The following is a 21,261-nucleotide window of genomic DNA, read 5'->3' on the forward strand; positions in this document are numbered from 1 at the left end:
CAGCGGTGGTGGGAGTTTACTGCGGAAATCCTCTACCCGAACGATTAGTTGGAGCGGTCGTCTTTGAGGCAGCTCTCAATGTCAGGTTGATACAACTTCCAATCCGATTACCTCGAAGATGGCGGAAACCGATCGTTGGTTTGGACGATATTCCTGTTAGCCTTTTATTGATTCCAAAGTCAATAAACCTTTCAGCCCAATTTCTTTGATTTTGGTTAATGAAAACTGGAAACGAATTGGACCTGTTATGGAGCTTGGCTAAAACTATTTTAGATACCTAAGACACTTGGTACATTTAAGCCCTGTTAGTATCTTACTCAATAAAACAAGATATGAGAAGCTTGACACGATGTTGGTTTGTACATTAATTGTTCAGGATATTCAATTTTTCAAAATTCGACGCAATTTGCAGATGGTCACCAATTGGATCCGATTCAAAGATCAAACGAAATAACATCACATGACAATTCACCGTACCGTGAAGTTCAATACCTCTTTAATTGATATTATCTATTTAATTGCACCCAGAATGCAGTAAAAACGTCACCAGCACATTAAACTTTGCTGCCGACGACGGGGTAAAACAAACGGCAATTCATTTCTCATGCAACTGCACTATCGTTACCGTCGCATTCAGGTGCGGTTCGGCGTTTAATGAACACTTTATTTATGGCTGCTAAAACACCGTTCAAGCGGATCTAGTGTGTTCGAAACGCCGGAACCAAATGTGCCATTGGCAACGTTCGCTAGGCTTTAAGCATAGCCTTTTTTCCACACCTCCACAAACGCTGCCGCTGATAGCATATCTGGGCTCCTTTTCGATCGTTGATACATGACATGCCGCCCCTGCTGCCAACGAATGCAGCAACAAAGAACCTGACCACCGATGCCAAACGCTGACATTCCCCCCGCCGGTTGAGTCAACGGGTTAATGCATAATGTAAACAAATGCGCAAATGCAGCACGCCCACAAAATGTACACGCGCGTGCATAACGCGGAAGGATGCAGTTTTGGATGCAGAAATAATATAAACCGTTCCGTCCGGTCATGCTTACCGTTCCCGCTGATGCCTGCTGATGGATTCCGCCAGGTTCAAAAACGGTCTGTTTACGTGTTTTATGGACACGAACGAAGTGGTATCATTAATTTACGAGCTGGTTGTTATCGATAGCGATGAGGAAGCGAAGGCTGCGGTACGGAAGCACGCTGGAAGCTGTTTGTGGTGCCATTTACCACCGGGAAAGGGGAGTACCGGATACGGACGGAAGTTAACCAAGCTCATCCGCATCGCAAAAATGAAACACACAAACCATTAACCCGCCAGCAACCGCATCGGCCATCAATTTTCAATCAACGATGGTACAAAATAGAATTTTTAATTTACTTACTACTGTTTCCCAATCGTTGCGCCGAGCAGCTCCACTCTGCCGTTTTATCTACCATATCCTTCTCAAATGCCGTCATTGGGGTGCTTAATTGTTTTTCATTCGGTTTTTCCGTCTTCTTCAATTTCATTTTCAGATCGCGCTGGAAGTAGGAGACGTGAGACAGAGTGTTATCGGTGCAGTTATCTGGGGGAAAGTGGAAGCTTCATTTACTAACCGACACCACTAATGACTAACGAGCGGGTATATTGAATGTACCTGTCAGTGTGTGGCTCATAAATTTCCGGTTTGAGAAGGGTTTTTTCGGTTAATGTGGGCAGCGTTGGAAAAAGATCGAAACTAAACAACCCAAAACAGCACGCTACGTTCGACGACTACTCGGATCGATTGTTTTGGCAGGAAACGTCAGTGCAAGCCACGGCAGTGTTGCCAGCGTCGGAGCGCACAACGAACGAACGAGTAGAGCGGGGCGCTCGCGATGCACGGGACGGGCAAGTGAGGTTATGACGCCCGGATCGCCCCGACTGTACGGTTCGCGATCCAACCGGATGTTCCCGGTGCGGCCGAGTGTTGCGTCCGATCGTGTTCGGCCGCTGGCGGCGTTGTTGGTGCTGCTAGTGGCCCTTCTGCCGCTCGGTTGTGGCGAACTCGGTTCGGCCCGGGAACCGGCCCTGATCCGGATGGAGCATCGCGACGCGCACCAGGGCCCGTCATCGGCCGCCTCGTCGCAGCTGTGCGGTGGTGGGACGTTGACCGCCCCGCACGGGGTCATCGCGACGCCCAACTTTCCCGCCCGCTTCCCGGTGCCGATCAGCTGCAGCTGGATCATCGACGCGTCGGCCATCGTTGGGGCGAACATTTCGATCGTGGTGTACCTGACGCAGCAGTACGTCCTCGGTGGGTTGCGTTTCACCGAGTACATGTACTACAGCGACGACTACAAAGTGCCGAGCATGAACGTGTACGAGCTGAGCGAGGACGACGTGACCAGCGTGCCGTGGCTTCGCTTCAACAGCCCGTACCTGGAGGTGCGCTTCACCATGGACAGCCTGTACGGAACGCACCTTCGCGCGCTGGACCGGCTGCTGGATGTGTACGGCTTCAACATCACGTACGAGGTGGACGCGGTCAAGTCGCAAACTTGCAACGCGCTGCACTGCCGGTTCCTCGGCAACTGCTACGCCAAGCCGGACTTCTCGTAAGTATTCCTAACCTTAATCAAATTGTATTACGTAAGGCATTTATCATACCTTCATTTCTATTAGTATTTATTGCATCAACATGAGTAATAGTTTAAATTGAATTTAACAAATCATGGTGGTTGACATTTCCCCAATAGAGCACCAATGTCTGGTTTAGAACGACATGGTATTTTCTTTGAAACTTCCTAATTGCTGCAGTTAAAAAGCACCTGTTTCCGCCAAGTATTAGGCATTCAGTCGCAAAGTGTTTTGTAGCATGTTCGAGACAATTCTGGAGCGACATTTGCCCTATCGAGACCAACTTGACGTCCTATCTTTCACGTGATCTAGCGAAAAGTTATTTTATTTAGCTAGAATGCGGCAGAGACATCAAACAAGCGAAAATTTCATTCGTCCGAAGAGAAACCGGAAGGACCATTCATTGTCGCTTTACGCCAGGGCATGTGTTTTCCACCGGAATACGAAATGCCTACGCAATTACTCGGCAAATTGGCATTTAGACGCCTCGAAATATCCATCATTTCCAAGAACACAAGACAAACGGCCGTATGGCCCAGGTTTGAAAGAAGTCCGTTGATTGACGGCAATGCAGTAAACTCGGTGGCGATGGTCGCCTCAGAACTTCACCGTCGGCCCACGGCACGAAGGCTTTGTTATGAATCCATGCGTGTCGTCGTCGTCAACGTCGCTAAAACAGACCAAGACCAGTGAGGCACGTGCCTAACGGTGACGGTTCGAAAGCCTCTTAGACTTTTTCCCAATCCTCCATCCTGCTAAATCGGCATACAAGTAGCCTTCTCATTCGCCACCGGTAACGTTCGATCTGCTCTCGGGCGTAGTAATTAGAAGCGTTTAAGGGATATATCTCCTCGGGTGGCAATAACGAGGCGCCCGGGTCTTGAAATCTACCCGAGCTGTTACGCCTTCGAAAGAGTACACCGTTTGCACTTCGCAGGAACTTGTTTCGTTCTGGATTAAACCCGCCCGAGTCCTAGAGCCGGATCCGGGCAGTGTTCGGTGGTCACGCATTCGCACGCATTTCATCTGCAGGCCCGGTGTTATCCGATAACGTTCATCCGGTCAAAACGTGACCGACGCGTAGCAAGTGGTAAGTTAATCTCTAGGCATGAAACCAAGGTGTTACCCGGTGTTTTGTGGTTACGGGACTGCTAATTGGGGCCACCGAGAGAGTGCCCAGGATGAGATAATTGCACCGCATGCTACTTTCCTTCCCGGAGTTTAACCGGTCCAGCCCGCATAAGGGTTACTGATTAAAGTAATTTATACCACAATCAAATGTCCATGGAGTTCCGTTTGAAGTTCGTCTTTGGGAGAGAACGTTGGGAAGCATCAAAACATTAGCATTAACACCTCGCCGTAACGATAGCTTTGCTAACCCGTACTGTGGTAACCAGAAATTCCTGACTTACTGGTGTTGTCCAAGGAGTTGGAGTTGGGACTTTACGGCATGCTCGTTTTCTATCTGAGGCAGAAGATGGCCATCTGTACCGAGGCTGAAGGCATCCGTCTATCGCCGTGCTACATTCCAGCACTGCAGCGTTGCATCTGGCAAATTGTCATCGCTGCGAAAACGAATGACGCGGATTTATTCCTTCGCCCTCGCTTGAGCGTACGCCCTTTTGCACTGCTCGACATCTTCCCAGGGTGTCCAGGGAGGGCGCATTCTCACACCGCAAGAAATTCCACAGCTTTGTGGAGGAGTGGAAGGCCCTGGTTGGGATGGAACTTTCTCGAAACATACGACGCAATCCGTACCGGGAATCGGGGAGGTTTGAATCACAAGGATGGCTCCCTATCATCCCGTCTCCGTTTTTCCGCCATCGGGAACACGCCACCGGGTGAGCGGAAGATACCAAATATGTCACCGGGAAAAATATGTCCGCACCACCTCACCCACAGGGTCGCGCCATCGCGTGTCGCGCACTCGCAAAGGCTCTTCGACTCTTCGGGTGGCAAACAGCGTACGGCGCTGGGTAAATATTTTAGCACCGGGCAAGTGGAGGTGTCGGTGCCGCGGTTGCGGCGACGGGTTGACATACATGGGGACAGTGTCAACATTTGTGTTAGTACAATGTTAGCCGGGTGTTACCATTTTTCTGCGAATGTGTCGTGACGAGACGGGAAGCGGGCGGGAAAGAGTATTTCGGTAGCGGGATTGTCAACCCGGAAGTCAAAGTGGCAACGGAAAAATGGTATGAATAAATAAAGTTAACACCAGCATTGTGCAAGCAATACTCGATTGAAATTCATCTGGGGCTATCGGGTTTTATTCGGGGAGCACCGTGGCGTGTTACTCAGTGTGTTACTGAAAAATTAATGCCAACGCGAAGTGTGTTCGGCTTCAAAATCACTTGAAGTTGAGAAAAGAGGTTTTGTTGAACAGTTTTTCCATAGAAAACATAACATTTTGTAGGGTAAGTGCACCCATAGTGGAGCTAGTACCAATAGTGGTTGTAGTGGAATAAAATCTTAGCTCTACGCAGATATATATACAATGGAGTTATTTGTTCTTCTATGAAATGTTCTTTGATCTTCTGCGGAGTGTTAAAATGATGAACCATCTCATTCCGTAATATAGAAGCTCCAAAATTCATATTTTCAAAACAGGTTGTCCCAACATGCTACATTCCTTAAGAATCTATAACGAATATCATGATTTCCTTAAGGCTACAAATCACTGCAAAATTATTAAAACTATATGATTTCGCTACTGACATACTCCAATATAATTGATTTATACGAACTTAGTGCATTTTAGCATAATTTTATTATATTTTCATAGTTTTTACTATAGTGCCACTATAGGCACAAAAACCTGAGTTGTTCCTATAGTAGCCATAGAGTTTTTCACAAGCATATTTTAGTTTTATTCCGGTTTTGGCCAATGTAATCAGGTAAATTTAGTGATTTTATTCTCTTTCTACAAAATAAACAAAGCGGAACTGGAGAGAAGGCTCAGCAGAAGAAGCAGAGGAAAGAAAAAAGAAAGCGGGCGAAGGATACGCTATAAAGCTTGTACTATAGTTTTAGCTGCAATATTCAGAGCATTGTTTATGAATTAAAATTGGACATATTTCGGTAAAACAATACAGTCTTTTCAACGACATTGGTCAAGGAGTATTTTACCGTTCTGTTTGAAATATGCTTCAAAAATAAGTTATAGTCAAAATATATTCAAGTTTTTCGTACTACCACCACTATAGGAACACGATACCACAACTATAGGAACCATACCACCATAATAGGAGCAACCGACTAGGAACAAAAATACGCTTTTTACGTGTATTTTGTATGGTTTACGGTGAAAATAGATGTTTTTCGGAAGAAAAGTCATGTTTCGATCATAATTGATTCAAATATGTAGAATATTGTGTTCTTAACACTCATCAATTACACCTATTTGGTATTTACAGTACTAAGTGCACCACTATTGGTACAGTTACCCTATTCATTTTTATTTACGAAACCATGCAGAAAATCAAAAATACTTTAATCACCTTATTTCAGTTCTTCCAAAGTTCTTCCTAAGTGTTTGGCCAATTTAGTTATACCACCTTCACCATTCATACAACTGAAATTTAATAAAATATTTGTATTAAATACGTTATTGTAAAAATAGAAAAAAAAAAATTAAGCAGCTTTTCTTGCAGAACAAAAGATAAACGAGTTTTAAAGAAGAGTTTGCCCTGTGGCACAAAGAAACAAAGAACATGTTTTCTAATTTAAATCAATCTACGAAGAAAAGAAAACACATTTGCCGAAATATGTTCGGTCGTTCATAGCTGTGGGGCAGAATTTTCCTATTGAATTAATTAAAGCGAATACGAAAGAGAATCCGTTTCATGAAATTTTTCCTAGTAATTTGGACTAACAAAGAAAACGAGTCTTACTCAACCTAATCCGGGTAGGAGGAACATTTTTGAGAAAGAAGTTGAAGAAGCCCAGCACGATGGAGCTATATTCTCCAATTATCCCACTCTAAGCGCATCGCTCGGCATTCCGGATAGCAGCTGCTTGGAAAAATCTCTAGCCTGCACGCCGGACGTCGGCCTATCTGGCCGGAGATTCATGGAGCAGTTTAGCAGCCATCTCACCTTGAATTTTTGCAGCAACAGCTGCGAACGAAACCGACGGCGCAAACGACGGTTCAAGTGTATTTATTATGCTTCCACAAAGGGGCGTGCTGCGGTCGGCTTGTGGGTCAAGACCATCCATCGCAGGGCTTAGCGTTTGTCTGTTCGTACATTTTCATTTATTTTACCGGTGCTGTGGTCCTTCTTTACATTTCTTTCACGAACAGAAAAAAAGAAATCTCAGCTCACTTTCTCGCCGAACTTACGACTTCCATTGTGCGCCGGTTGTATATGCAGGCCATTTAGAAGAGGAAAGCCAACGGTCCGGATGTGCCCTCAGGATATCCTATTTTTTTCACTTTTTCCATCTCCTTCTCGGAGTGCGCACGATGGCTAGACTACCGCGGCGGTTTAGCTTCCGTGGGTTCCTGTTTGTTTGGGACCGGCTTGAGTGAGGGTAGAATCATCTTCATCCAGTGTTGCGTTCACTTCGGTACCGTGATGCACACGGGGTATCCCTTTGTCACTTGATGGAGATTTCTTTTTATTGCATACCACTAGATACCACCTGCACACGCTGCCGGTTTGTCTTTCGTTTTGCCCGAGGCTTCAGAGGTAGTACGCACCGTATCTTCGAGCACGAGCCAGAGCATCGCTTTCCACGCGCCAAAACGTATACAGTAGGGGGAAGTGAAAGGGAGGAGGGGCACGAATATCGTTCATTCTAGGAGTGAGATACTTTCAGTGTCAGTCCACACAACAAAGTCAGCGAGGAGAAAGCTTAAACGTAGGCATTTCGTTTGCTAAATACAACTAAATCCATCCGCAGCGTTACGAAATAGATTTGTTTGTAGATGCATGTAATTTTCTTTCTGGGATAGGGAAGAGGGGAAAAGGATTAACTCTATATAAATAAGTTTTTATCAGTTTTTTTTTTAAAGGAATTATCCTTATTTTGCTTTTCCTAAAATATGTTTTAGGTTCAGGTTGTTGAAATATTCATTGATGCTCTTTAACACTAGAACTTTTTCAATCACATTTATTTCTTATGGCTGAACAATTCTACCAAATTTTAATGCATAACTTTCACACATCCAGTGGAATGTTAATTTTTATTTATTCAAAAATAAAGAGTTTCTTTTTAATATTGAAAATAATTTGTGCTTAAGTTTCAAGCGTAAAAAAGCGGTAGTTCTAGTGTTAATGTACATTCTCGGTGAATATTGTCGCAACAAATTTGAAATCGACACAGTTTAATCTTTTTACGTTTTGTATCGTTAAATTTCTCAAAGAAATCGTTTACATTTTCGTTTTGCTAAAATATGTTTTAGCTTCAATATGAAGAGATATGGTTTAATGAACTTTCGTAATACAGCGTTTTACATCTCACCTAGCAACCGCGGCAGTGTATGTAGAACATCAAAAATGATAGCCTACTGCAGAGTATTTGATGTTGAATCGCAAAACCCACAAGTGGCAACAGAAACGGGTTAGTAGAAAAATCATCACTTTCTAGGATCTACCAGAATGAAAGTTGTCTCATGGATGTTTGAAGTAGAGACGACCAGTTGAAAGGTACAGGATAAGGTAGGCTATGATCGCTTTTTCGCATCAGAAAACGAGCGCGAATCACAACAATCCTCGCAAAAGTATGTTTTCGATCGAAAAGCGATTTTCCCCTACTTTTACCTGCACCCCTCGACTGGTCGTGCCTACTTCGAACATCCACGCGACAACTTTCATTCTGGTAGATCCTAGAAAGTGATGATTTTTCTACTAACCCGTTTCTGTTGCCACTTGTGGGTTTTGCGATTCAACATCAAATACTCTGCAGTAGGCTATCATTTTTGATGTTCTACATACACTGCCGCGGTTGCTAGGTGAGATGTAAAACGCTGTAACGTTCCTGGTAATTAATTCCGATGACACGAATAGTTTGCTACGTTTGCTGTAAATTACAACCCTAACTCCCAAAGAAGGTGGAAAACGAAGTCACGCGGCTTATGTTGGACGCTTCTACAAGTTAAATATTCAACGGAAGCACGGAACGGAATAGTTCAACACGGCTTTCTTGGCTTCTGAAGAAGTACCACCACGGGGCGTAATATACGTTTTGAATTAAATATGATAAATTTGGCCCAGATTGTGAAATGGCCTGGGAGAAGAATCCGATTCCGGGTGGAATGAATTTTCCCAGTCGAGCGAGCACTTTCTTCGCTTCCGGGGAGCGGGTTTTTGGGCAGCAAGGTTTGCTATCGAGGCGGAAGTGAATCGGTTCTTCCGCTTGCCTCCCGCTCCAGAATGAAGGCACGCATACTGGCCGGCTGGCCATCCAGGCCATACCGGAAGCGGCGTTTTCCCGGGCGAGCCCACAAGAGGATTATCTGCTCTCCGGCACACAGCATAAACGCACAACGACACCCGTTGGCTGGGAGCCGTTTTACATTTCACCTCGTCGTTTCATAAAAACCGAAAAGCCTCCGCAGATCATTTATTCATGATGCCTCAGGTTCTTGGCCGAGACTTCCGGGGGTCCGACGGTAAGCTGTAGTTGGACGGTGATCGGTGCAGAAGTCGTACCACCTTCTCAACCCGGGCGATACCACTAACGATGATTCCACCCCAGACCCTCCCGACTCATCGCAACCCGACACTTCCGGTGCTTCCGGTTTTGAGGCAGAAGGGCTTCCGGAAGCGCACATCAAAAACTCACGCAACACACCGACCGGGAGCGATGATGAGCATCCTGGGTTTGGAAGTACGAATTTTCCTCCCTTTTCTCTGCCCCCTCCCCCTTGCTTTCCTCCCTAAGCAAACCGAAACGATGTAACGGCTGCAAAGAAAATCAGAAACGGTACATTGAAACCGCCCCGAGGTGCTGCACCAAATGACTAGACGAGTTGTCGGACCTTTGAAGTTTCATTGCAGTTGCATTTTTGATGCCCCACACGCCGCAATCTCGGCCACGCAAATGAACTGCAGCGGGAAATCTCCGGTCCGGATTGCAATTTTCGATGTAACGAGCTGGGAGCTCACAATTTACATATCAAAGCAAACGTGGCGGAAGGTGCCGGCGAACGTTTTCCGGCCCTCACCGGGTTTCATAAGAAGGCGGATGGCAATTCAATCGCAAATCAAAATTCAAATCTTATCCGGTGACATCGTAATCGGTTCTTTTCTTTCCGCCAAGCTCACGGGGACCACCGGATTAAGTTTTAAGTACCCGATCGTGCTGTATGATCCCTTAACGAGGGGAAGAGTTTATCGTGCCGCTTCGGCGTTCAGTTTTTCCTTATCGTTATCGTTCATTGCCGGCACAAATGTGCTCAAGCAGCAGACACATCAACAGAAGCACACTCCACATCGATCCAATTTACGCTCGAAACTGCAATTGGTGAACGTGTCTAATTCAACCAATTCCACCAATTCCACCCGTTCATTAAAGCAAACTCAATCGGTTCGATTCAGCAAATATCGCTCAACCGTGCGACCGCTCGGCAAGTCTGCTTTACGGTAATTTAACTCACCCGCCAGACGGCTTCGGAAAGGGAATCGACCATTCTTTGCCACCCGCCTTCGAAATTCTATTTTCTTCACCACATCAAGCATGCGTTTTCCTTGGCACACACACACCGAACAGGCAGGGCGTGCTTCGAGCCCCTCCGGCACAAAGCATTTATCGACACTAAATGGCACACGTTTCGAGCACGAACTGTTGACGTAATGGTTTTTCATAAGCTTCCCGAGCTGGCCGAGCCGTTGAACTGTTGAACGTTGTTTGAAATCGGTCCGGCACATTTACGGTAAGCGTTTCGCAAACAAACCTTTACCTTTTACGTCCCGTCATTGCTAAAACGCACGGTCTACTTAAATCATTTATCTCATCAAGCAACGGTTTACATTCCCTGCCTAGGGGGAAACTATGGCTACCGTTCTACCGGGCAAAGGGATTTTGTTGTATGTAATTTATTTGCACAACCAAGCGTCTGGGGTAGAAATTGAAGTGCAGCTTTAGGGAAATGCGTTCAAAAATGGATTATTCAACCGTAAACATTCGTTTGTAAGCATGCACTCGTAAGAAAGCTTGTTTTGTTTTCTTTAACAATGGGAGGGAAAGCAGGTTTTGTTGAAAATAATCCGAAGCTAGAATTATTTGCGGGTGGCTGCATACTAATTTGAAATGCTTTTGAAAACGTACCAACGTCTTGTGAATTCAATAATTTCCGTGCTGAGACGTGCAGACGCAACGTATACTATAGAAACCCAATTGTGGAGGCATTAGATATTCACTTACTTAGGGAAACGAAATTGCTTTTGTACTACAAAGGAAACGCCAAGGATTGGAATATAAAAAAAAATGCATTTGAAGTCCAATTCGGTAACTCCTGTCAAACGAAGCAAATAGAAAAGCAAAAGGATCAAAGATGCCAATTCCGGGAAGGAAAATGTATCAGATTCCATGAAGCATTTCTCTGCCGTAACCGCCGATTAAAATAAGTTTCCGGAAGGAAACTTATCCAACTGGTCGCAAAAAGAGATGTTCCGCAAAGGAGAATGAAACACTTTCGACGAAATTTACCAGCATCCTCGCACATCAAAAGTCCTTGATTACTTTCCTTCCTGATGGCAATGAAAAGGACATTTTTCCATGAAATGCCCAGTAATCGAAATGAATTGTCATGAGCTTGACTAATGCTTCATTTACTCCGCAGTTACGCGTCAAGCGAGCCACAAAGTGCTGCATCTCCATTTTCAATGGACAGATTGACAAGCATCTTTCTTCCATTCGATCTACCCGATTAGTGGATGGAGATATTTTTTGCAACCAGAGAAGTGTTTACCCTATTGTAGGGATAAAGAAAAACTAGAGTGCAACCTATGTCCATCAATTTTCCAGTTTTTTTTCGAACCTCCCACGGATGACCCCGACAGCATCCGTGCGCACGTGCGTGACACTTACCCCGGAGGTGAGGTTGTTTAACGGTCAATTTACGGTACGGACAACCGAGAAAAGATTGCCCGAGCAAGCAAGAAGCCATTAAAATGGACAACAACCGACACCGACCCGACGTCCGACCTGTCGACCTGGGAAGGAGTGGCTCACGGACTCTCATCCATCCCGTGTCCTATTGGTCGCCGTCAAACTGGTTGGAAAGATCCTGGATGAAAGGGTTCGTGTTCATCACCGCACACGGGGGCGTGTGTATTGTTGTTGTTATTTTTTTCCTTTTTATTGTAGGATGACCATCATTTTCCCGTCACTGGACACCAGCGTTGAGCATAATGACGACGTTCGAGCTGACCGCAACGTGAAATGAAGTTCAGGTTAAAAGATAAATCACCTCCACCGTGCGTCGACTTGTTTTTCCTGGCAGCAGCCATTTTTCTACACCGACGAACCGATCCTTTCCGTGCACGGTCGTTGAAAGAGGATTGTGTTTGTGTTGATGTGCCTATACGGTGTCTGGCGTTGGTTGCGATGAAGCGGAGCCGATCGGTGCTCATCGGTCGTAAGACAGCGTCCCCGGCGGACAAAAGCCAACGGACGGGATGGAGATCTAGCACCGGGAAAGTTTCATACTGGCGAAACGTGCCCGTTGCGAGCGGAACCGGATAACGGGCCAGCGCAAAGTAATAATGGGCGCTTTTCCGTCACCGAGGCGCTAATGGAACACTTTGTGGCATCCTCCGTCGAGACGGTGCAGTACGTGACGATGTCGTTCACGTATGTTTTTCCGTGCCGCGGGAAAGCATGGAGGAGTTGAAGAAACGTTTGCGCTATGGTGGAGAAGAAATGGTAACATAATTTTAAAATACACGCACTCCATCTCCATCAGTGTGTTGAACACAATTTAATGGATTTTTTTCGAATTGTTTCCGTGTGGTAAAGTGAGTTACCAATGTACTTTAGGTTTTCTATTTCAATACCTAAATGAGAAACAAATAATTTGTGTTCGAATTGTTTTTGAACTGAAGCAATACACCATCTGGAAAACACGTGATGACTATCCATGGGTATTCTAAAACTTGTTACAGGATGAGTTTTTTTTCATAAAGGTGATTTAGAATATTTATAAAAATTCGAATATCCTTCGATATCTAAAATACTTTTTTTCAAATGGGTGCATTCAAAAATAATACAATCTTTTGCATCATTTTGAACTACTCTGGGGATAGTGGTTTTAGAGAATTAGTAAGTATAGTGCATTTTTAATAATGCAAATATCGAAACAATTGTGTTTGCGAACGTTTTTAGAATGTCGTTATTCTAATGTTTTCACTGCAGATGAACTTTAACATCAATAACAAAATTACTCGTAGAACGGTGCATTGAATCAACTTTTCTCCATTAGAGATCAAACTGTTCATAATATAAACACTCTAAATGCATTTGTTGAAGTTTTTAGTACAAAAGTTCGACAAATATATTTACTAAGCTTTTATGCGTTTAAGGCTTCATCTCATGAACAAACGAAATGTTCGCGTCCATAGATCACTCTTCCGTTCGCCTATGGCTTTACTGGTGATAAACGGTGTACCAAAAATGATTCTCCATTAGGGTAAATACCGTAAAACACCTCACGAAACTGTCATTTTACGTGACAGAAATAGAAATAACCTGTACGTTTGCCATCGTGACATAGCCCAAGCGGAGAACAAACAAACCAAGTCCTACGATCGACTTTCATACATGACGATAGAAAGTACAAGGAAAACATCTGTACGACATCACTGCGGAAAAGGAGGCAAAACAAAATGTATAGATAAATGAATGTGCAAACCTCGGCCAGCGGTTCCGGCCGTGCAAATGATACGGAAAATTATCCCACCGATTGGTCACCGCGATTGAGCGCATCCAATCTTGTACGCTGGCACGCGACGAACGAAGTGACATCGGGCGTTTAATGGCGCTTGGGGCCATTCTGCCCGAACCGGACGGGGCCGATCATGAATTAAAACACATCAGTATCCTGGCGGCGAGGCCGTTTTTTCCAAAGCAAAAAAGAGAGGCAGAAAAAAGGACATCGGTTCCGGGCGAGTGTGCCGAGAAGTTGAAGCCATTTGTTACTTCCTCTCGCGTGCCGCACGACAACCCGGGCCCGGTCTCGAGAAGCGGTCATTTCCAGCGGTGGATAGAGCGGAACGCCGGGTAGGTGGTAGGCGCGGGAAGAAAAATGGCCTCCGCGCGACGCGGCCCGATTATGAACATGTGCGATGTGCGTGGCGGCTATTTCTGGCAGTGACGTACGAGTGTCGGGCAATGATTCGTTAATAAATTATGTGCTTCCGCTACGTTATTTTTTGTTTTGTGCGGCCTCCAGACGAGACTAATGGCTCTCGTGGAGGAAACGGATGGCGAGCAGGGGATGGTTGGAACGAGCCGGTGGCCATCCGCTCGCTCACTCGAAGGGACAGTTTTGTGGCGAGCTGTTGATTATTATCATGATTCGTTTTTCTCCTTATCTTACTTTCCTTCTCCCTTTAGCACCCACTGCACCCATGTGTGTTTGCATACAGCTTCATCATCTCGATGGCACTTCAGTTGATTATGATTCTGGGTGATTGTTTTACTGGCTGGCACTTGGGCGTTTTGCCCGCAAAACCCCGGGCGTTAGGAAACGCTCGCCGGGGAGGGAGTGAAGAGGATGCAGGGCGAGTCATTAAATGCTCTGTCCAGAAAACCGCACTTTCCGGACAAGTGTAATGAAGTGTGGAAGCGGCTCTCGTTGTGGTCACCGATGTTGATCCGGGGTTACCAACGGGAGAGTGGCTGGTCTACGGTGGCGTCGGTCGGTAGCGATACGATGAGGATTTCCACTCAAAGCGTGCATACAATGATCGCACCCATTATGGAAATTATGGACATTAATTATTGATTGAAACGAAGCGTATGTAAATCGGAGTGCGAGTCACATGAAGCACCTTGAAATATGGTCGAAGGGCGCTAATTAATCTGGCAGCTTCCGTCCAGCGCAATGGAATGTGTAAACACATTATTATACTTCCTGTGGAGTGTGGTGAAAAAAGGTTGTTAAAGCTACTTTTGAAAAATTTGTAGGTTTTGTAAACCACGAAGAACACAAATAACTATAATAAGAAAACAGTCATAACAAAATTTTTAGAATGCTGATGATCTATGAAACATAAAATAAAATGTCTTCTAAAATTACATAAAAGATAAACAACGCATCTAGTAATAATAATTATTTTAAAATATTAGGATAATTGACATTTACTGTGTTTGGATGGAAAACGGCATTGATAGTATGTAAATCGTCACACATGTTTGGTTTTAAACCGTGAATAGACCGTTTTGCGTCGCGCTTCGATACTTATTAGTAGATATTAGGAACTTGGTAGGTCAGTTTTAAATGACTCTCCCTTACATTTGATTTGTTTATCTTAAAATATTTCTTTAATCAAGCTATTCAACACAAATCAAGCAGTAAAACTCATCTTCTTCATCCAGCTTTTCATATCGTGTTTGAAGATGCTTTTATTTCAAATTTAATTTCGCGAAGCTGTCGTAGCTTAAAAATGAAAACATAAATTCTTTTGGTATTCCAAAATAAACATTGTAGTTTGCATTTCAATTTTACCGTCAGGACAAGCAATGATTATGGTATGGTTCGAGTTTTAACCGACATTCACCGTTTTACGCCACGCTGTAAAATTTAAAAACTCAATTTAGAGAAAACGCGTTTCGAATCGTGCTCCCCGTAAAACCCGAACCGGGTGCCAAAAGAAAAAACCGGAAGTCATACTGTCGTGTAAGCAAATTATTTGCAAATACTTTCAGTTCCGTTCCACCCCCGTCGTCTTGCACCGCTCGTCGCTCGGTTGATAAATAAGTCCTCTTCAGCACAACTAACGAACCCTGCCACGGCGAGTGTGGGGTGCGTGTTTTTCAACTCCATTCTGGCTTCGTCCCCCGGTCACGGATTCCTTTCCGCCCACCAAAGTTGCTTCTTCTGCGAGAAGTCGCTTGAAAGAAAGAGAAAAAATGACTCCCGATGAGGGACGATGAACGTGAAAAAGTTTTTCCCTCCCTAATCCAAAGCTTCGCAAGCTCTTTCAGCTGACGCCTAGGGAAGCGGGATGTCTTTGGGCTTTCCGTTCCACGGCTTTTCCGTTTCACGACTTCAGTGCGTTCCATTCTACGAGGTTCATTTGAATGGTCGCTGTACACGCAAAAGGATTACACCTCGAATGGGAAATGCCACTGGTGGTACATTTTTTTTTCTTCTCCTCCGTTATACCATCTCCACTTTCGCGCACGCAAAAAGGCGTCACCTAACGAATCGTCACAAATTGAATTTCGTTGCCTTCCGAAGTGCGCCAGCTCCTCTTCCTCGGCGCCTCACAAGGGGATTCTCGCATTTTCTCACGAATGACGACCGCGTGAGATAGCAATGACGGGCGGGTGTCCTCGAGGATCTGTCCCGGAAGAATGTGAATTCATTTGTCTCCCTTCCACTCACACCTCCCACCTCCCCCCTCCCGCCTCCCGTGGAGGTCCCGAGTGTGGAAAGTGGAATCCAACTCACTTGCGGTAAGCATTTGTTTGCGAAAGTATCCTGCAAACAGATGGTAAACCATTTGAGGTCTGGCCAAGCTCTAGGCTGTGGGAAATAAAATAAAACACAAACCCGTGCGCGGGAAACGGGGAGAAAAACACCCATTTCACCTTAAAAAACTCCCCCCACTGAAATCCTTACGCGGCGCTGGTGGCCCATTTGCCCATCCTGCTGCTTGGGTGGGCTTTTTCACAATTTTCGGATTTCCCCTCCCGGCTAGAAAGCTAGTGCGGCGAGGGTCCTAAACGCGCGCGCCTAATGCGGACACGCGCAACACGGATGAATATTCATGAAAGGACAATAAATTTTACCACAAAGTTAATAAAAATAGATTTACTGACGCGCAAACGGTGCGGTCGTTTCGCATCGCTGGGGTTTGTACTGCTGTGGGGAGAAAGTCGCCATACATTGTTGTTCTTGCTTGCCTTGCGGAGTTCATTTTTTACGGCCAAACTTGCATCTTACGGTCGGCTATTAGTGGCATGGTAGGCTGGATTGACATGATGGCGTTTTTCTGTTGTCACTGTAAGATATGTTAATCGATACAAAGGGTGGAAAGCTTAAGCTTTTCAGCGTGCACAATTCAAAGGTTACTACAGGTTGACCCTGATATAAGTTCCATTCGTTTAAAGCAGGGAAACTTCCGACGATATATTGAATTGTATCAAAAAATGTGATACTGCCATTAAAAACTAACGTGGACCAGCAGTCATCCAATAAAAACTTATTTTCTACAAAACAGAAATCATACAACCAACAAGTATTAGGATGGTTTCTTTTAAGAATAGGCATTGTAAACATTATGTCACATGTGACTTGTTTTGCTTTACTATTTTATATACACACGTAGTATATAAACCTATGAACATTTAGTACAAATATATAAGCGACAAAAGAAGATTCGTAAGACCTACATCTATCACAATTCTAAAATAGAAGACATAGATGAAGCGATCAAAACTTGAAATTATGCACAAATAACGACGAGTGAAGAATTTGATTGATATGAACAACATTTTCAGGGAAAGAAGAATCATTTTCAAACTATTTTCCATGTTAAAAAAATGAAAAGCTTTAGCAAAAACAAATCACATTCATGCAGGTGCATATAGTTTGTACATTCATTATCTTTTTAGTCCTTTTAACCTAATTTTTACTAGTTTTTACTCATTAAAATTTCATTCGTTTTAACTCAAAAAACGATTCTATCAAAGGATTAATTTCAAAAAATGAAATATTGCCACGTCCATTTATCTCGTTTGGTTTATAAAGATTGTGCCTTTTTCTACTTGTAAACTATGTTTTTCAACACATTGGGTCGTATCGAATTACAAATTAAATTAAATTTTTCTGACCGAAAACATCCCTTTTCCTCTAATTTCAGGTCATACTATTGTGATTGTTATCCCGGATTCAGTGGCTCCGACTGCGGAGATGGACCACTTTGCAAGGATGCAAATATCTGCGAAAATGGAGGAACGTGCAAGTAAGTTTCAGAGCATAGATTTAATTACCAATCCAAATTCGTATCAAAGTCTCGCAGGATTATTTCGAACTACTACAATATTAAACCATGGCGTGGCTTTTAATCTCTTTCGTTGCTCGACAATGTGTCTTGAAATTTAGCATGTGTACGTCCCTCCCTGTTCATGAGAATATCCTTTATCCCCGAGCTACCGTCTTCCCGGGGGAAGTGTGTTATCTTCATAACTTTCAGTTAATCACCGACTAACAGGCATCATCAATTATTTTTACACAGATTTAAGCCACCGCTAAGCTGTAGCACTCCGCAACGTCACACATTATGAGGTTGTCCGCTTCACCCGAACCGTATCCACCCTCGGCTCTGCTAAAATATTAATGTTCACCCTCAATCCCCCCCCCCCCCTCCCCCCCCGACCCAACCAACCGCACCGTTATTCACGGTTTTCCATTCATTAACAAAACATCCGCTCTAAGCGTCTTGTCTTCTGTCATTGCACCGTCTTTTCCAGGCACGTCGGTGACAACGCCATCGCCTGTATCTGTCCGGCCGGGTTCAAAGGCAGCCGGTGCGAGATCAGCGAGTACGACGAGATCACAGGTGAGTGTGGTAAACATTTCAGCCCACTCCAATGGCTCCCTCAACCCTCAAACCTCGCTCTACCCTACTAGCGCTCCTGCCTTCAGCAATATTGCCCGGATTTGCAACATAAGGCATTGATGGAGGTCGTCGATGAAGTGTCTCCCGCCAACCTACCTGCCACCTTCCAGCCAGATTAAAATGTTTGACAATTTCTAAGGGGTAGGAGAGGAACGCTTTTAATTAATTAGCCACTTTAACGATCCCCGGCTGTAAGCGTTTATGCTCAAGATCCCTTCGGCAGCACATCAAACGGGCGATGCTTCCGGAAGCGACGGTCCTGCCTGGCGCAAGGCTGGTAAATCTTTGATGCGTGCCACTCGGTGATATTTAATGTCGCGACCTTTGTGGGTGTGGAGTTTACCCAAGTGGGCTTGTGCATGGGTTTGTGCGTTTAAAAGTGTATTATTCTGTACCGATACTCTTCGGTTTTATTGAAAATTATATTGAGAGACTTAGCTTATTGGTAATTGATGGCAGAAAGTTTGACCTGGTGCTAGCAATACAACGCAAAAGGAGTTCCTCACAAACGTTTCGAGTGCCAACGTGTGCGTAACAGATAATGTGAAGATACCTTGTTAACTCTGACCCCAACGTACGGCCGAGTCTCCATTCACAGCATCGCTATGCCGTGGAAGTGCAGGTCGTAAGGGATGCAGGGCTTGCCCTACTCGGAAAATCTGTTCTCTAGTACGCTTCGAGTGTGTATTTGCCCACACCTGGGTGCATTTCGCATAACTCACACCAACCTCAACTGTACCATCGACGCATACCACACGGTATATTGATTTTATGTTCAAGAAACACGCACTCGGTTGAAGTTCAATATCGAAATGGAGGCGCCTGGTGTTTTACGTTGGATTGGTCGGATCGGATTGGTTCGCTCTGTCGTTGTTTTGGTTAAATTCGTGCTTAGGGTGGGATCGTTCCGAAAAGAGGCCCCAAGTGGTGGCGCAGGTACACCTCAAACACCCGAATCAAGCGACGGAAGGAACACGGTACGTACTTTGAACTACGAGCTGGTAGAAAGGAAATTTCGATCAAACGGGCGTGATTTTCCCCGGTAGAAGCAGAGGGTAGCGCTGTTGTGGTGCATGTCAGGAAATAATTTTCAAAACGAAATTGATTCTTATCTTTAATTAAATCAGCCTCCCCCGCTCGTTGGCCAGAGGGGGGGCAAGTTCGGACCCCGAAGCGGACCGAAAAAGCCGAATTCGTCCGCTTGGCATCGTTGTGGATGAACGTACACTACCACCTGTCGGGCTGCCGGGCAAAGGGCCGATGCCCACGGACGTGGATTTGCTCTGGTCGACTGCGCGTTTAGTCTTTCTTTCGGATTTATCCGTACTTCGGTCCGGATGTTCTCCCTCAAAAACCTATCCACCGGGAAAGGCCAACCTACGCGAAACCGCACAGGCAAGCAAAGGGAAAATCGCAGGAGCGGAGATGCTTGTAAGAAAAATTCATTTTGAAATATTTTCACAAAACGCAGCGAGGGTTCACACGAGTGATGGTTCAACTTATGGAAACGAGCACTTTTCGGTCGGGAAGGTTTTTATTGTACTGCTCTATTACTGGTTGGTTAGTGGGTAGGAAAAGTGAAAAAATAAAATAAAAATATCTCCAGGAATATCGTCTGTGAATGTTAGATGATGGATGGACTAGGATGTATGTGTGTGTGTGTGTTTTTTTTCCAGACATCCTAACAAGACTTCGAGGAAGAGCGCTGAGAGAATAAAAGCCAGTGCTTTTCCAAGAGGGATAAAGTCTGACCGCCTTTCATTTACTGCAATTAGTTTTATAGCTTTTCCCGGAAGGTTGCATTTTCATTGACTCCAGCAATAACTTATGAAGGCTCTCGGTAGATATGGATCAAATATCCACATGCAGTACGACGAGTGCTGGGGCCATCGAACTCCAGCCGAACTCGACGTGAAGTGCTCGTAATGAAGCATTAATTTTAAATTTGATTCAAAGATATCATTCGTCACAAAACCCAAGCTTCCATCCCATTTCAAATATGCTACGGAATGGGCAATTATCTTGATTTGCTGCATTACACTCACTCAATTTACTGTTCGATTCGGGAGAAAAAAAACTGAATTGCTGCTGAAATTACTCTAATCCTCCGAATCGTCGACCATCGCTCTTTTGCTCCCAATTTAATGAACTGTCATTTGGTTGATTGATTGCGCGCGTTCGAGCCATCAAAAGGCAATCAAATCTGGCGCCACTCGGTGTGGGTGCACTTTCTCCGTAAAGCTACATTTTCAGCAACTTTCGGGCAGATTTTCAAGGGTGCGTTCACTCGTTTGCCGTGCTCACAGTTGTTGAAGTTGCTACTGCACACTAATTAAATGGATGGTTTTTAGATTGATAACGGTGCATGTTCTGCTGAATTTAATGTAATGCGTTTCGTTTGATCCACAACATTTATAACGGCCCAAGATTATCTCGAATAAATTCAACAACTTCACAAGTGTATCGATTTCAATACAATCCATACGAAAAATGGAAAATTGCCAGTTACTATTACTTGCTTGTAAATTTGTAAATTTTGGTCCTTACTCTACGTAGCGAAAACCCAATTTTAAATTCTTTCCTTTCGCCGCGGGAGAAAATCAATTCTTCGTGGGAAAAAACGAGGCTATGAATAATTCAACAAACATTGTTTGGCTCCCACTAACGAACGTCGCTTGTGCTGTTGCCTGTTGCGCCGTCCCGAGATTGATCGAGTGCCTCATTGGTTTCATCGACATTTTTACTCGATTAGAATCACAATGCAAACGTCAGAGATGGTGCCGACAAGAGGGTTTGCGAGCCGAAGAAACCGAGCGTAAGGAGCTAGCAAATATTCTCCACGGCACTTCAACCCCCCC

General features: G+C 44.6%; 1 protein-coding gene across 1 annotated transcript in view; it reads left to right on the top strand.

Moving 5' to 3' along the window:
- The first annotated feature begins 1,889 nt into the window (after positions 1-1,889).
- Positions 1,890-21,261, top strand: part of LOC131293304 (uncharacterized) — a 109,974-nt gene continuing 90,602 nt past the window's right edge. Inside the window, exons 1-3 of the mRNA XM_058321384.1 lie at positions 1,890-2,584; positions 17,645-17,746; positions 18,255-18,343. Coding sequence (XP_058177367.1) covers positions 1,890-2,584; positions 17,645-17,746; positions 18,255-18,343 — 886 coding nt within the window. The remainder of the gene's footprint in view (positions 2,585-17,644; positions 17,747-18,254; positions 18,344-21,261) is intronic.

This window comes from Anopheles ziemanni, chromosome 2 (assembly GCF_943734765.1).
Source record: "Anopheles ziemanni chromosome 2, idAnoZiCoDA_A2_x.2, whole genome shotgun sequence".
Lineage (NCBI taxonomy): Eukaryota > Metazoa > Arthropoda > Insecta > Diptera > Culicidae > Anopheles > Anopheles ziemanni.